The 18,498-nt window shown below is 45.1% G+C and overlaps 1 protein-coding gene across 1 annotated transcript in view; it reads right to left on the reverse strand.

Moving 5' to 3' along the window:
• YJEFN3 (YjeF N-terminal domain containing 3) overlaps positions 1-18,498 on the reverse strand; it is a 181,531-nt gene that overhangs the window by 35,642 nt on the left and 127,391 nt on the right. The window contains exons 2-4 of the mRNA XM_040320561.1: positions 17,694-17,802; positions 16,507-16,617; positions 9,934-10,047 (exon numbers count right to left, since the gene is read on the reverse strand). Of these exons, the coding sequence (XP_040176495.1) occupies positions 9,934-10,047; positions 16,507-16,617; positions 17,694-17,802 (334 nt within the window). The remainder of the gene's footprint in view (positions 1-9,933; positions 10,048-16,506; positions 16,618-17,693; positions 17,803-18,498) is intronic.

Consider the following 18,498-nt stretch of genomic DNA (forward strand, 5'->3'; position numbering starts at 1 on the left):
CTACCCTCTTCCTCTGCCCCCCCCCTTACCGGAATTAACCGTCCAGGAGGTGGGGGCGCACGTAGCTCTGGAATCGCCTGGATTCCCACCTGCCAATCTGTTTCACTACCTCAACTCCCAAACCACTCCTAGCTGCTTCAGTTGCCGCACCAATGCGAAAAGAGTGAGAAGAAAAACCTTTCTCTGTCACTCCCAATGCACGTAGACCTTTTTTTAAGATGGCTATGAATTGGTACTTAGACAGTGGAGACCCGTCCCCATGTATCAGAAACGAACCTCCCACTTGTGGGCGCATATTTAGGAAAGCCCGCACCGCCCCCACTGGGCACAACGGAGAACCTGGTAACGCAAAGACCAGCACCTCCCTACCCTTACCTGCCTGGTCCGTCTTGGACCTGCGCAGCCATATGGATACCCTGTCCCCACCACAACTCACCTCATGGGCTCCCAAGCCATCGTGTTTCTTCTTGGACGGACTAACCAGCTCCCCTATCCTAAAGGCCCCGAAGAAAGCTAACGAGAAAGCCACCGTAAATAGCCCCACTTCGTACTCCGAAGAACATATTGAAGGCAATTTCTCCAACAGCCCCTGTAGTACTGAAAACGACACCGGGCGTCTCGAGTCTCTAGAGACATTCGCCTTCCTATACCCCTTTACCGCTTGTCTCACCCAAAAATCCTTGGTAAAGTCCTGACATCCCCGTAGCTTAAAAAGAAACGCCAGCCCCGCCAGCTTTTTATTTAACGCCGCCACTGACACCCCATCTTCCATGTTCCTAGAAACAAAATAAAACAACAAACCCCGCGCCTCCGACCCAAAGGGTTCCGCTGCTGCCCAGTCCGCCAAGGTCTCCCAGTCCCGCCATACCTTACTGTACGCCACCCATGTGGTCTCGCTCGCCGACTTTCTAAGCCAACCAGAGATCACGCCAACGCAATCCTCCATAGCCCTTCCGGACAAGGTACTCCGTGTTGTTCCGATTCCGGCACCAACTCTCGGAACCTGTCCCACTGAAAGCGAGACAATGCGTCAGCAATAAAATTTTCCATCCCAGGGATATGCACTGCATGAATAAAAACATTCAATTGCAAGCATCTAAGTACCAAATGTTGCAGAAATCGCACCACCGGCGGCGACGATGCCGATACCCAATTAATCGCCTGCACCACCCCCAGATTGTCGCAATGAAACCTCACCTTCTTGTCCCTGAAATCCCCCCCCACAGTTCCACTGCCAGCACTACTGGAAACAATTCCAGCAGCACCAAGTTCCTTGTCAATCCCGCCGCCACCCAGCTCGCCGGCCACGGGCCCGCACACCACCTGCCCCTAAAGGAGGCCCCAAAGCCCGAGGAACCTGCCGCGTCGGTGTAGAGTTCCAAGTCAAAATTGCTAACCGGGCCCGACATCCACAACGCCCTACCATTAAAGGATTCCAAGAAGGAGTGCCAAACCCGCAAGTCTTCCCTGTGTACTGTTTGTAAGGTAATGAAGTGGTTCGGGGACTCCACCCCCGACGTGCTAGCCGACAGCCGTCGGCAAAAAACCCGTCCCATCGGCAAGATGCGGCACGCAATGTTCAGCTTGCCCAGTAAGGACTGAAGCTCCCTTAGCCGAACCTTGCGTACCCCCAACATGCCTCTAACTTCCGTCTTGAGCGCCAACACTTTGTCCTCCGGCAGCCGACATTCCATGGCCTCGGAATCCAACGTGATCCCCAAAAACGTCATCACCGTGCGCGGACCTTCCGTTTTTTCAGGGGCTAAGGGAACCCCAAAATAGTCAGCCATATGCTCCAGCGTGGCCAAAAGTGTCGCGGCCACTCTGGAGGAAGCCGGCCCTATACACAGAAAGTCATCCAAATAATGGATAACTGAATTGAGGCCCGAAACATCCCTCACCACCCACTCCAAAAAAGGAGCTAAACGTCTCGAAAAACGCACAGGAGATGGAACACCCCATGGGAAGGCACCGGTCTACATAAAACTGCCCCTCCCAGTGACACCCCAACAAACGGAAGCTGTCCGGGTGTACCGGCAGCAAACGAAACGCCGCCTCGATATCCGATTTCGCCATCAACGCCCCCTGCCCATACCGGCGAACCCAGTGAACCGCTGCATCAAATGACGTGTAACTGACCGCGCAAGCCTCCGGATCAATGGCGTCATTGACCGACCCCCCCTTCGGAAACGAGAGGTGGTGTATCAACCTAAACTTGTTGGGCTCCTTTTTGGGCACCACCCCCAATGGAGAGACTACCAAATCCCCCCCCCCCCCATGGAGCTACCGGAAAGGGACCGGCCATGCGCCCCAGCGCCACCTCCTTTCGCAGTTTCTCCGAAACCACTTCGGGATGAAGCAACGCCGATCTCAAATTGCGCGGCACTGGAGGGACCGTCTCCATCTTACACGGAATAAGGAACCCCACGGTAAAACCCCTCTCCAGAACGGTCGCTGCCCCCCTGTCCGGATACCTACCGAGAAACGGCCGCATCCTTTACACCCTCACCGGCGTCTCCCCCCTTGTTTGCAGGCTCCCCTCCACGGCCCTTGGCTTGCTTGAAGCACTTGGAAAGTGGGTGGAAGCCTCTGCAACCTGAGCATTCATGCTTGAACCGACAGTTGCCCCCAAACTTACAGGTGCCAGAGTTGAACTGCCAGCACACCCCTTTTGCCCGACTGGCCGGTTGCCCCTGGGTAGAGGGACCACCCGCCCCTCCCTGAAAAAACTGTCCCGGGGCCCTGGCCGCCGTCATCAAGCACAACCACAGGTTCATGTCCTTTTGATTCCAGCGCAGGTCCGGGCGCACGGCCATCCTCTGACGAAACTGTTCGTCATAGCGTAGCCACGCCGATCCCCCATAGACCCTCTGAGCTTCCCCGATTGCATTTTGGTAGATGAATAAACCCGAACAGCACTCCGGCTTTTTCTCACCCACCACACATGCCAAGATACTAAAGGCCTGCAACCAATTTGCGAAAGTGCGGGGTATCAACCGATACCGACGCCTCTCCTCCTCCTCCTTTTTAGACTCATCAGGCTTCCCCCTATCCAGATTAAATTTTTCTAGCGGGAGGAGAGAAAAAATTTCCACATACTCACCTTTCCATATTTTTTCCCTGACCTCCGCCTTGAGGTGGGTCCCTAACGAAGCCTCGTAACATATGTAAACCTCGCACTTAGCTGCGTCCGCTAGACGTATAATCTCTTGTTTTGCTGCTACATCACCCGCCCCCTTTCCCTCCCCGGACACTCCTGCTGACGCCGCACTTGCCGGGGCCACAGCGGGGGCCACCACCGGCGGGGGCAGGCTTGCCACCACCGGCGGAGCCGCAGGAGCCGCAGAAGCCACCACCGCGCTAGGCCCCGCCCCGGCGGGAACCACCCAAGCGGCCGCCGGCCCCGGAACCCCCCCCTGTGCCTTCAAACTGACCCACCAGTGCCTTTATGCCCGCCAAGAACCCCGCAAACCCCCCCAACCCCGAGTCCACCCCCCCCCTAAACCCGTGCCAGGAGGGGAACCCCCCGCCGCCCCCGCTACCACAGGCACCCCTTGTCCCAACATACCCAACCCCGCATTCAAGATAGCAGAAGAAGCTGACTTACCATGCTGCCTAGGGGTCGGACCACTAGCCGATCTCACAGTCTCCACCGCCGCCACCCCCCTCCTGGGGGGGAGATCCTCCTCCGAGTCACTCAGCTCACCCTCCGATCGGACCGTAGCAGGCCCTTCGCCCTCCTCGGACAGCCCGCCAGGGGAAGGATCCCTGGCTGTCAGACCCGTTCACGGATTTCTCCGACGCTTTCCGCGGGCCGGGGGGGGCGCCCCCAGCCCCGACGCCTCGAACACCGCTGTCACCCGCAATCGCTCCATCCGTCTCCACATGAGCCGTGCTGCCGGCAGCGGAGGATGAATGCCCAGCAGCAGTGCTCCGCTGCCTCCCCCGCTGAGGCCCCGCACCCCGCGCTGCACCCCGGGGGGAGGAGCCCGCCGATTCCGACTCCATGCGCCGTCCTTGAATGGGATTCCTCCCGGTCCCCCCCCCCCCGCCTGTCACTGCCGCACGCTTCGCGGGGGGCCCGGAGGGGCCCGCACATGGGGACTCCCCGTGGAAAGCTGGGCTCTGGGAGATGAATCCGGGGAGAAGCGCTCCGGGGGCCGCGACCGCCGAGCTCGTCCCAGATCCCGCCCCCACTCGGTACTTGCCGTGGCTGTCCCCCCCAGAATGGGCCGCAGCTGGTCCTGGAGCCAATCCGGGCCGTGGATCGCCGCTTCTGCCTGCAGCTGGGCCCAAATAGTAGCCAGATCAGCCATGGTGTCTCTATCTGAAACTTTCCTGCGCGTTCTGCTTGCTCGGGGGGCGGGGACTTACCCTTTTATCACCTCCTTTCTCCGCCCCCCCCGCCCCCCGAGAGCCAATGGTTAATTTGCCCTGTTAACTGTGTCATGTGTGCCCTCCACCAAGTCCCCTTGGTCCTAGCTCCGGGCTGTCTGTACGTTGTTTACTGCTTCTGGTGCATATGCTAAGCTGAAAACAGACATAGCATTAAAACACCTATTAGAATCAGCTTCATACACCACTGCTGAAGTTGGGGGGGTGGACAGACTGGTCATTAAACTTTGTAGCTATACCCTGTCTGTAGCTCACCATATTCCAATGCTCTGGATTGCATTGGAAGCAGGTAGCACTGGAGCTGGTAAGCACAGTACTGAGGCACAGAAAGAGGAATAATAGAAACACCTCTACGTTCACATCTTGGGAGGTGTTTGTGCAGGCACAGCGGCCCATTTATTTGAAAGGGCTGCTGTACCTGCAGGAAAGGCAGGTAAAAGTTTACCAACCATTTCTGAGACTGCAGCCACATGGGAAAACGCGGTGTGAAATAATGGCACCCCTACATTTTGGCGGCGGACATGGGAATGCGTGGAATTTACACACCTGCAAAAATGTCAACCTAGACATACTTCACAGCCAGGGCCGGATTAACAATGGGGCTGATGGAGCTGCAGCTCCAGGCCCCTTTCTCAAGATAGGCCCATTTGCCCAAAAAAAAAAAAAAAATTTTTTTTTTTTTTTTAATAATCTTTTTTTTTTTATAGATTGAATTTGGGGGGTTGTAGCTCGATGACCAGAGGTCACAGAAACCCCACATTTGGGGGGGGGGTAGGCAGGTGAAGACCTACCCCACAACTGGTTAAAATTTGGGACGGCTATCATTTATGGTTCCGGAGATACGGGCATGCTTGCACAGCCTGTCAGAAGCTACATTCAGAGCGGCCAATATAAATACAAGCTGACACACTACAGCAGACTGATAGGATCACAGGGCTTATAATAATTATTTGTATATTACTCATGGTAATTAACCCCTTGCCACCCAGGCCAATTCTGACACTTCTCTACTACATGTAAAAATCATCATTTGTTTTTTGCTAGAAAATTACTCTATGGTGGTCTTTGCACTTTTTATGTTGCAGGGTACAGAGCTGCACGACTCTGGCTAAAATGAGAATTGCAATTTTTTTGCTTAGAAGATAGATCACTTTTTTCACTATTATTCTAGATGGACTCAGTGTTTTTTTCCTCACAATTCCATCCTGTTTTAGTACACTTATGTAAATACACAATAAGGGGAATTAACCCCTATATTTCTCACTATATCTTAGTAGGTTTTTTTTTTTTTCTCCCCTTTACAATATAGAAGAAATTGTTCTTAGTTTTATTTTCTTTCTTATGGGGTAGTTTTTTTCTTCTCCCCTCTTATTTTTTGTACACTTAAGTAATTACACAATAAGGGGAAGTAACCCCTACACTTCTCACTATAATTTAGATGGACTTAGTGTTTCCCTTTTTTTTATTTTTTTTTATTTATTTTTTTATTTATTTTTTCTCTTCCTTTTCGTAATTTTTTCTTGTTTATGTACACTTAAGTAAATACACAATAAGGGGAATTAACCCCTATATTCCTCACTTTCTTCCTTTTTCTTTCACATATTCACTGGTGTTTTTGTATATTTAAGTAAATACACAATAAGGGGAATTAACCCCTACATTTTTCACTATATTTTTGTAGGACTCAGTATTTTTCATCTGTTTTTTTTTTTTTTTCTCTTCCTTTTCGTAATTTTTTCTTGTTTATGTACACTTAAGTAAATACACAATAAGGGGAATTAACCCCTATATTCCTCACTTTCTTCCTTTTTCTTTCACATATTCACTGGTGTTTTTGTATATTTAAGTAAATACACAATAAGGGGAATTAACCCCTACATTTTTCACTATATTTTTGTAGGACTCAGTATTTTTCATCTGGTTTTCACAGGGGAAAGCCTCCCCCCCCCTTTTTTTTTTTTTTTCTCCCTTCTTTTCTCTTCCCCTCTCTCTGTCTCCCTCCCTCTCCTTCTCTTTCCTCTCTCTCTCTTTCCTTATGTTCCTCCCCCCCCTCCACTCACTGTGGGTATAGGGTATAGGTGGTGTGACCCTGTCTCCCCGGGAGAGTGGAGGGGGAACGTGGTGGAGAAATCCAGGAGTAGTATATAGTATTGGTAGAAGAAGATACAGTTTTCTTTTTGTATTAGTTTTTTTTTCATTATTTTTAATGAAAGGGGTACATATCGAGACCATATATGTCAGTCTGTATACTGATTTTATGTTGTATTAATTGTATTGTTTTGTGAAAAAATGAATAAAAGTATTTATATAAAAAAGAAGATAGATCACGATTCTCTCACGATTGTTGCGGCGTAACATCATCTTTCACATTAACAACAACAAACAAAAAAAATGGGCTAAATTCACTGTTTTGTTTTTATGGTTTTTATTATTCATTGAAGTAGGCAAAGGCAGTGTGACATAACATATTGCAGCAATTGCCATTGTATTCCCTGGAGTCTCTGCTAAAATATATATAATGTTTGGCAGTTCCAAGTAATTTTCTAGCAAATAATATTGCTTTTTAACTTAAGAAACAAGTGTTGGACTTTAAGTGGTTAAATTTAGTTACAATGTTAGTTAGTTACAATGTTTCATTTTGTTTACAAACTTCGCAGACTGCCCAGATTTGTTCTTTACACACAGAAGTGTATCCCTTTAATCTAAGAAGGAAGTGTCAGTTACAATGTTTCCTGTTAAAAACTTGGCAGACTGCCCAGATATTTTCTTTTGACAGCTGAAAGTCTCTCCACTTGTTATATGAAAGAATCAGCAAACTCTGCATTGAAGATCGTCAGGGGGGTTGAATCGAGATCACGATTTTTTTAACGATTAATTGTGCAGCTCTAGCACGGTATTTGCGCAGCAATTTTAAAAAAATGTTTTTTTGGAAAAAAATGTTTCATTCATTAAAAAAACAGTTAGTTAGTTAAGTTAGCACAATTTTTTTTGGTATCCTAAGCGATGCTTTACAGTTTTTTAGGTTACATGTTTAGAGTTACAGAGGAGGTCTAGTACTAGAATTATTGTTCTCGCTCTAACGATCGTGGCGTATGTAACCTGTGTGTATCTGGCTCTGATACTACCAGTGCCTACCCAGCCACTGACTAGTATCTCTCCCCAGCCTGTCCCCACACACCCTCTTACCTACTGACCTGTGGATGGGGGAATCACTCCTGCAGTGTTATTGTGTTCTGCCAGTGCGTACAATAATCAGTGTTGCTAACTTTAGCTGGCAGCACTGATTGTTTTAAGAAAAAAAAAACAGGCTGGTTGTACTCAAGTTGATTAATAGATTGACTTGTGTAAAACCAGCTAGCCCGTACATAGATTGACTATGGCTGGTCTCTGCATAATTGGCGTAATTTCAATCCATGTATGACCCGCTTAACCACTACTCAGTCCCTAAATATCCTTCCACTCCTGTACATAGTGCACACTGTCATACTCTCCACACTCCTCTCCTGTACATAGTGCCCACTGTCATACTCTCCACACTTCTCTCCTATACATAGTACCCACTGTCATACCCTACACACTCCTCTCCTGTACATAGTGCCCACTGTCATACCCTCCACACTCCTCTCCTATACATAGCGCCCTCTGTCATACCCTTCACACTCCTCTCCTGTACATAGTGCCTGCTGTCATACACTTCTCTCCTGTACTTAGTGCCCACTGTCGCACCCTCCACACTCCTCTCCTGTACATACTGCTCACTTTCATACCCTCCACACTCTTCTCCTATACATAGTGCCCACTGTCATACCCTCCACACTCCTCTCCTATACATAGTGTTCACTGTCATACCCTCCACACTCCTCTCCTATACATAGAGCCCACTATCATACCGTCTACATTCCTCTCCTGTACATACTGCCCACTGTCATACCCTCCACACTCCTCTCCTGTACATACTGCCCCATCATACCCTCCACACTTCTCTCTGGTACGTACTACCCTCTGTCATACCCCCTCACTCTTCCTGTACTCTTCCTGTACTCTTCCTATTGTCATACCCTTCACACTCCTCTCCTGTACATAGTGCTTTTTTCCGTACCCTTTGTACTCCTCTCCTGTACATAGTGCCCACTGTTAGACCCTCCACATTCCTCTCCCTCACCTGCACATACTTCCCACTTATATACCGTCCATACTCCTCCCCTATGTCGCTTACCCACAAAAACAGTTCTTTAAAATTATACTGAATATCCTCAATATTACCAGCTCTAGAATGGACACACTTTTGTTAGTTCAACTAAAGGAAATATCAGTTCTCATATTTGTTCTGCCCCATTATTAGTACTCATTTAATTTTGTGATTACTACTATGATGTATAGAGGAACATTGGGGATCTCAGCTACTCTAAATATAGCACTTATATAAAAAAGTGGCCCTGAAAATATTTTTTAAATGTTGGCAACTGTGCACTTAGGCACTGCCCAAGGGCCACCGTCCACCGGGTCAGTAGGGGGCCCCATGAGAGGCTCCTGGGATCCTGTGATAATAAAGCGGTAGTAAACTTTCCTGACATTACTACTTTTTAGAGGCCCTGGGGTAGGTTATGCCACAATGTACAAGTATGCACAGCATATTAGCACATTAGTGTTCACTTACATTTTCAGACAGCCCTCCAGTGCTGCGATGAATCAGGCGGGGCCCGGGCGCTTCCATCTTCACCTGGTCTTCCTTCTGGGTTCTGTGCCTTTGGTCACTTGCCTTGGCTGGGCTGCGTTCATGTCATTCCCACGCATTTATTTATTATTTATTACACCCCATTCACACCTCCGCGACAAAACGCCCGACGCCGGCCGCTCGTGCCGCTGGAGGGGAGAATTCCCATTGCTGTCTATGAGATGGTTCACATCTCATAGATGCCGTACACCTGCGGCATGAAAAAAAGTCCCGAACCCTTTTTTTCAGGCAGCATTGGCGTTCGGCCATACAAAGCAATAGGAAGGATTTGTAAAAAAAAAGTTACACTATTCGCGGCAAAATACGCCGTGTACGCGGCGTTACTTGTCGCGGAGGTGTGAATGCAGCCTAAAAGGCCCCACCAAAATCCTCAGAACCAGGCCCATGATGTTCTTAATCTGGCCCTGTTCACAGCATTGACGGAGTGTGCTGTATCACAGTACTGGTTAGAAGCTACCGAAGGTAGATTCTAGTATTGAAGTATAATGAACATAGTTACAGTATGTATGGTCAAATAGAAGTCAAAAAGAGGTAAAAAATTGTCTTAAACTGACGGCATTGACACAAGCCCAAAGCCCGTTGACATATGCCCTTATTCAAAAAAAAAAGTGTTAATGCACAACCATCCTTTAGTCAGGCCTAGAGACCTGTTCTAATCTATTTTTTCACTGTTATAATTATTACCTAAAGTAGTTATATGAAAGAGCACAAACTTTGGTAGCTGCTGATGGTCCACAAACAACCACCCATTTAGTGTAAAATTATTTGATTACACATCTGAAATTAGAATTATAAGCACTTACTTCTGTCGGAAGGTAGGATAAAAAGGGGATATCCATCTTCTCACACTGAATTGTAAAGTCTTTGTACATATTATCAAGTGATTTCTTGGGGTAGAAGATTGTAGGTTCATAGTCCTAGAAAAAACAATTGGGATTTAATAATAAAAAAAAAATATATATATATATATATATATATATATATATATATATATATATATATATATATATATATATATATAAATTATATATATACTGTATATATATTATATATATATATATATATATATATATACAGTGAGGAAAATAAGTATTTGAACACCCTGCTATTTTGCAAGTTCTCCCACTTGGAAATCATGGAGGGGTCTGAAATTGTCATCGTAGGTGCATGTCCACTGTGAGAGACATAATCAATTTTTTTTTTTCAGAAATCACAATTTATGATTTTTTAACTATTTATTTGTATGATACAGCTGCAAATAAGTATTTGAACACCTGTCTATCAGCTAGAATTCTGACCCTCAAAGACCGGTTAGTCTGCCTTTAAAATGTCCACCTCCACTCCATTTATTATCCTAAATTAGATGCACCTGTTTGAGGTCATTAGCTGCACCTGTCCACCCCATACAATCAGCAAGAATCGAAGTACTAACATGGCCAAGACCAAAGATCTGTCCAAAGACACTAGAGACAAAATTGTACACCTCCACAAGGCTGGAAAGGGCTACGGGGAAATTGCCAAGCAGCTTGGTGAAAAAAGGTCCACTGTTGGAGCAATCATTAGAAAATGGAAGAAGCTAAACATGACTGTCAATCTCCATCGGACTGGGGCTCCATGCTAAATCTCACCTCGTGGGGTCTCAATGATCCTAAGAAAGGTGAGAAATCAGCCCAGGACTACACGGGAGGAGCTGGTCAATGACCTGAAAAGAGCTGGGACCACCGTTTCCAAGCTTACTGTTGGTAATACACTAAGACGTCATGGTTTGAAATCATGCATGGCACGGAAGGTGCCCCTGCTTAAACCAGCACATGTCAAGGCCCGTCTTAAGTTTGCCAATGACCATTTGGATGATCCAGAGGAGTCATGGGAGAAAGTCATGTGGTCAGATGAGACCAAAATAGAACTTTTTGGTCATAATTCCACTAACCGTGTTTGGAGGAAGAAGAATGATGAGTACCATCCCAAGAACACCATCCCTACTGTGAAGCATGGGGGTGGTAGCATCATGCTTTGGGGGTGTTTTTCTGCACATGGGACAGGGCGACTGCACTGTATTAAGGAGAGGATGACCGGGGCCATGTATTGCAAGATTTTGGGCAACAACCTCCTTCCCTCAGTTAGAGCTTTGAAGATGGGTCGAGGCTGGGTCTTCCAACATGACAATGACCCGAAGCACACAGCCAGGATAACCAAGGAGTGGCTCTGTAAGAAGCATATCAAGGTTCTGGCGTGGCCTAGCCAGTCTCCAGACCTAAACCCAATAGAGAATCTTTGGAGGGAGCTCAAACTCCGTGTTTCTCAGCGACAGCCCAGAAACCTGACTGATCTAGAGAAGATCTGTGTGGAGGAGTGGGCCAAAATCCCTCCTCCAGTGTGTGCAAACCTGGTGAAAAACTACAAGAAACGTTTGACCTCTGTAATTGCAAACAAAGGCTACTGTACCAAATATTAACATTGATTTTCTCAGGTGTTCAAATACTTATTTGCAGCTGTATCATACAAATAAATAGTTTAAAAAAAATCATACATTGTGATTTCTGGATTTTTTTTTTGATTATGTCTCTCACAGTGGACATGCACCTACGATAACAATTTCAGACCCCTCCATGATTTCCAAGTGGGAGAACTTGCAAAATAGCAGGGTGTTCAAATACTTATTTTCATCACTGTATATATATATATATATATATATATATATACATACTTATCTGTATATGTGCACAGCATTATATGTAATAACACAAATACTTTAGAATCAACAGTTGAGAGTTTCACAGTTCAATGGGTGGCTAGCTCAGTCAGCGCAAGAACAAAATACAAAGACACTGAATTTTAAAAGAGCCAACTTGCCTAAGAAGATGTAAATTGGGATAAAATCTTAGGAACAAAGAACACGGAGGAGAAATGAGTATTCTCTAAGAGCATATTAAAAAAAGGAATTAGCCAGTGCATCCCAACGGGAAATACATGTAAAAGAGCTAATAAAAGTCCTGGGTGGCTTAACTTAACAGAAAAAATGCATATAAAAGCAAAGGAGATGGTCTTTAAAAAATGCAAGGCGGAGGGATCATCATCAGCATTCCAACTTTACAAAGAATGCAACAAGAAATGCAAGGGTGGAATTAGGACGGCTAAGATATAGAACATGAAAGACACATAGCGGAGGAGAGTAAGAAAAATCCCAAGAAATTCTTTAAGTACATAAATAGTACGAAAGGGAGGTCAGATCATATTGGTATCATAAAGAATGATGGATTTTGGTCTGGACTTTGACTGGGCTATTTTAACACATGAATATGCTTTGATCTAAACAATTTCATTGTAGCTCTGGCTGTATGTTTAGGGTCGTTGTTCTGCCAGAAGGTAGCCCTCCACCCCAATCTCAAGTCTTTTGCAGACTCTAAGGCCCCGTACACACGATAGAATCCATCCGCAGATAAATCCCAGCAAATGGGTTTCTGCGGATAGATCCTATGGTGTGTACACGCCAGCGGATCTGTTTCCGCGGAGAAATCTCCTCTGGGATGGATTCCAGCAGATCGGATATTTGCTGACATGCACAACAAATCCATCTGCTGGAATCCATTCCAACGGATGGATCCGTTCGTCTGTACAGACTCACCGGATCCATCCGTCCAAAGGGATTCCCCGCACGCGTCGTAATGATTTGACGCATGCGTGGAATTCCTTATATGACAGCGTCGCGCCCGTCGCCGCGTCATAATCGCGGCGACGGCGCGACACGTCATCGCCAGAGGATTTCCGCGCGGATTTCAATGCGATGGTGTGTACACTCCATCGCATCGAAATCTGCGGAAATCTTTGAGAGGATTTATCCGTGGAAACGGTCCGCTGGACCGTATCCGCGGATAAATTCTCTCGTGTGTATGGGGCCTAACAGGTTTTCTTCTAAAATTGCCCTGTATTTGGCTGCATCCATCTTTCCATCAACTCTTACTAACTTCCCTGTCCCTGCTGAAGAAAAGCATCCCCACAACATCATGCTGCCACCACCATGTTTCATGGTGGCGATAATGTGTTCAGCGTGATGTGCAGTGTTATTTTTCTAACACACATAGCGTTTTGCTTTTAGGCCAAAAAGTTCAATTTTGGTCTCATCTGACCAGAGCACCTGTGTCGTCAACATGGCTTCTCGCATACTGCAAACAGGACTTTTGGTGGCTTTCTTTTAACAATGGGTTTCTTCTTGCCACTCTTCCATAAAGGCAAGATTTGTGGAGTGCACTTCTAATAGTTGTCCTGTGAACAGATTCTCCCACCTGAGTTGTGGATCTCTGCAGCCTCTCTAGAGTTACCATGGGCCTCTTGGCCGCTTCTCTGATTAATGCACTTCTTGCCCAGCCTGTCAGTTTAGGTGGACAGCCATGTCTTGGTAGGTTTGCAGTTGTGCCATGCTCTTCCCATTTTCAGATGAACAGTGCTCCGTGATATGTTCAAAGCTTGGGATATTTTTTTATAACCTAACCCTGCTTTAAACTTCTCCACAACTTTATCCCTGATCTGTCTGGTGTTTCTTGGACTTCATGATGCTTTTTGTTCACGAAGGTTCTCTAACAAACCTCTGAGGGCTTCACAGAACAGCTGTATTTATACTGATATTAAATTACACACAGGTGGACTCTATTTACTTTTAGTCAACTAAATATGACTAAAAAAATTGCAGAAGACTAAAATGGGACTAAAACTAAAATGCCATTTTAGTCCTAATGCCGCATACACACGACCGTTTTTAATGTCCTAGAAAAACAACGTTTTTCTCTACGTGATTCTTGTCAAGCCTGTCTTGCATACACACGATCGTGAAAAAATGTTCGAGCAAAGCGTGGTGATGTACAACACGTACGATGGCACCATAAAGGAGAAGTTCCATTCGGATGGCGCCGCACTTTTGGCTGCTTTTGCTAATTTCGTGTTAGTAAACGTTTGGTGAGAGACGATTTGCGCTTTTCAGTCTTCGTGCTTTTCAGTCTGTTACAGCATGACGAATGTGCTATCTCCATTACAAACGCTAGTTTTACCAGAATGAGTGCTCCCGTCTCATAACTTGCTTCTGAGCATGCGCGTTATTTTCCCCGTCGGTATAGCCTACACACGACCGTTTTTCACAACGTGAAAAACGACGATGTGAAAATTTTTAATGCCCATTTTTCACGTCAAGAAAATTGCTCTGGAGCCTACACACGATCGTTTTTAATGACCAAGTTAAAAAATTGCATTTTTCTTGTCATGAAAAACAGTCGTGTGTACGCGGCATAAGACTAAAACATAATTGAAATTTGCTGCCAAGATTAACACTGGTCCCTAGTCATGCTGCATAGAAATTATGATACACTCAAAAGCGAAAACAAAGTGTCCCTGTATATAGATCTGCTTCAGCCACAGTTGGAAAACATTATTCACAAAAAATGTAATAGAATAATAAAATAAAAACCTTCAAAATGCAATGCCCTCTCAATATGTAAGAATGGAAAATGTTCTGTAGAAGAATATGCAGGTAACATAAAGGGGCACTGTCAGTTTGTCCTAAATAGGGCCAAGTGACATTGACTGTGAAAACTCTTATGCCACGTACACACGATCGGTTCATTCGATGAAAACGGACCGATGGATTTTTTCATCAGATATCCGATGAAGCTGACTTTTATCAGTCTTGCCTACACACCATAAGTTAAAAATCCGTTCGTGTCAGAACACGGTGACGTAAAACACTACGACGTGCTGAGAAAAATGAAGTTCATTGCTTCCGAGCAGGCGTCGACTTGATTCTGAGCATGCATGGATTTTTAACCGATGGACTTGCCCACAGACGATTGTTTTTTTTCTATTGGTTTTTTAACCATCAGATCATTTTAAAACAGGTTCTAAGTTTTTTCACCGATGGAAAAAAAAAACCGATGGGGCCCACACAGGATCGGTTCGTCCGATGAAAACGGTCCGTTTTCATCAGACGAACCGATCGTGTGTACAGGGCATTATACCTCCAGCACAAAATACATTTGGGTATGGGGGTGCATATGATCAATCACTACTCCTGGGTGTCATATGTCATAAGGGGTGCCATCACTGCTTCCTATAAGTGCTAACAAAATTCAACACCGGGGGAACAATTTCTCCAACAGGGACCTGACAACAACAACCCTTTTTAACAATTTGTCACTATAATGTTTTGGTTGCTTATTTGTTTTAAAAGATATTTACTGTGAATAGTTTTTTAGAACTGTGCATGGCACAGGGTTATATACAGGGACACTTTGTTTTCCAGTTTTGATGACAGTGCTTTATTATCTGTGACCCCATCAAGATGTTGACTGCTTGAATAATACATTCCATCACTGTACAGTATTGCACACTTCAGCAAAATAAAGGCTTCTACTTGTCCGCAGCTTAAATTTCTGTCACAGGTACCCAATTCTGTCAGCTGCTGCAAATAAACATATGTGAAAAAAACAAATGCTTTTGAAAGTATCATTAGGCATAGCAAAAGATCAGCCAATTACTTGATGGAGAACTACAAATTTCATTATAAATTGTCAACCTGTAGATGGTAGAAATGCAGGAGTTATTAGCTCCCAAACAACCACAACACCAGATTAAACAGTGACAGATCTGACTAGACTGCAGTAACAAAGTGGTAAATAATTTAGTAAAGATAATGTGATTAATTGGTGTAGTGCCTTCCATGCACAATACATCATCTCTCAGCTGGGACTAGAGAGCGACTGCACCTGCTCCCTAAAACCCCAGGTGTTTTGTTGGTTATGCTGTGCCAAGCATAGTTGCCCCATGTGTCCAGATAAGCAGCATGTGTCACAGACATTAACTATTTAAAAAAAAGTTGAATAATTTAAATGACAAGACAAAAAAAATGAATGCATTGCAGTTTAGGTAAGATGGACGTGAAAAGAAGAGCAGAGGGGAAAGAAAATAGAAATGTATTAGAGAGAACATTCTCTTCCTGGCAGAATATGTATCAAATTAAACGCCTTTGTTTGAAGTTTGATTTAGTGTATCCAACATTTTGAAGACGCTCCTGCCTTTTTTCGTGTATTCTACATTCTATTGCCTGTGTTATATGCAACTAACAAGGTCCATTATGCCCGAGCAAACATGGTTTAACAGCAACCCCTTTAGCAACAACAAAAGAACGTGGAGAGATTTCCTGAGTAAACCAAAGTAGACAGACGAAAAGCTGTTGAGACAGCAAACCATTTTTTTTTTAAACTCTATATCCATTTGTCTGCATGAGTTCTAAGTTAAACTTAGAATGTCAAAATGAAAAAGGAAAGAAAATAGAGAACCTTAATTTTTTCACATTATTATACAGATTTTACAAATCCACTCAAACCACTTACATAAGTACGAAGATTCCGGGCACAGACAAGGCCAATAGCACCATTCTCCTCTGAACCACAGATAATCAAAACCGTTGGTTGCTTCTTAGGAAGGGTTTTCAGTGGGTACACCTGGCAAAAAAAAAAACGGGAAAAATTGTTATCTGTGTGCAATACAACAAAGATGTGTCTTTCAGGGAACTCAAAATCTTTTTGATACCTTTCAATGATCAGCATGTGCAGGGCTCTTTTTCAGGGGGAACTCAGTTCCCCCACCTCTGGCTCAGACCCTTTGGTGACTGCTCATCACAATCACTTGTAAACACAAAACACAGAAGTCTGGTTTCTGTGTTTACAAGTGACAGCTGTGCACTCTGTGTGTAACCCCCCTGAACTCTGCACTCTGTATGTAATGCAATCCTGGTATTTAATGCCCCTTTAAGACCCTTCTACTGTTTGTGAAATCTGAACGGGGTCGTGGTTGAGTTCCTGCACCTATTTTCTGAGAAAAAAAGCTCTGGGCATGTGAATAGGCTCACTAAAGACCATGTCACATTGGTGATTCTGTCACTGTTGGCAAAATGTTAGCAATTGGATCATTAAAACGAGCCGTTCAGCAGCCTCACTGGCCAAAATGTTTACTCACCAACAAGGAAGCAGAGATGAGGCAGCACAGGAGCAGGGGAGAGATGCCATAGGAGCAGGTGATTGCTCTCTCTCCAATAGCTACCAGTGATCCTGATGTTGCAGCACCAGGATCACTGGTATTACATAAAGATGATTTAGCATGCTATCAAGAGGTCAGTAGAGGACTAGGATTTCAATATAAACCATTATGTACAATACACACACAGACAATATGAAAATGTCCATGCTTGTAAAAAAAAAACTACAATATCTAACTGCCTTTTACATTTATTCCATAGATAAATGCCACCCTGGCTTATGTAACACACCAGTTCCCATTTGTGTAAGTAAGCGAACATGTCAAGCCTTAGAACTTATGTTAATGTATTGAAAACAATGGGCTAGATTCAGGTAGCTCGGCGCATAGATTTGCTGGCGTAGTGTATCGAATATACGTTTACAATGTTTTAATATATGCACAATTTTTTTAACTATGTCTTGTTTTTATACGGATACATTTTTTTATGAAACTTTATTTAAAAATAGTACGGAAACACATTTGCTTTGTCGACACAACATACCTTTGTTACAGCCATTGCACAGCTGTGCCCCAGTATTTCGATAAACTGCTGTTTCCCAAAACGGTAGTCTTCCAGTAATTCTGTTTCTAAGGCTTCTGCTTCCTGTTTACTAGAAAAAAAAAACAATTTATTGTTTGTGCTTCCTTTTTACATCTAAATTAGGCAGTTATAATATTATTAGTTTTATCTGTCCCAAACAAAATTCCTTCATGAGGCGACTTTGGTAGAAGCTGTAATTCCCTGACCTCTAGACTGCATACTTGCTCAAGGGCATTGATGCCACTTGCAGTGAAGACACATACTGGCCTAGAAGTAGTATACATACTATAAGTCAAAAACTATCACCTTCCATCTTAGGCCGGGTACACACGGGCAAACATGTACGATGAAACCGGTCCGTCGGACCGTTTTCACCTTACATGTCTGCCCGGGGACTTCTGTACGATGGCTGTACTAACCATCGTACAGAAGTCCGCGCGTAAACAATACGCGGGGCGTGTCCGCGCCGTCGCCGTGACGATGACGCGGCGACGTGGGTGGGCCTGCCTTTTAAATGCTTCCACGCATGCGTCAAAGTCATTCGACGCATGCGAGGGACGGCGGGCGCTCGGACATGTACGGTAGGTCTGTACAGACGACCATACATGTCCGAGCGGGCAGGATTCCAGCGGACGGTTTTAAAACAAGTCCAGGAATATTTGCTCGGTGGGAAAAGGCCCGGTGGGCAAATGTTTGCTGGAATTCTGCCCGCTCGCGCCTACACATGACCGAACATGTATGCTGAAACTGGTCCGCGGACCAGTTT

Source organism: Rana temporaria, chromosome 1 (assembly GCF_905171775.1).
Source record: "Rana temporaria chromosome 1, aRanTem1.1, whole genome shotgun sequence".
NCBI classification, from domain to species: Eukaryota; Metazoa; Chordata; class Amphibia; order Anura; family Ranidae; genus Rana; species Rana temporaria.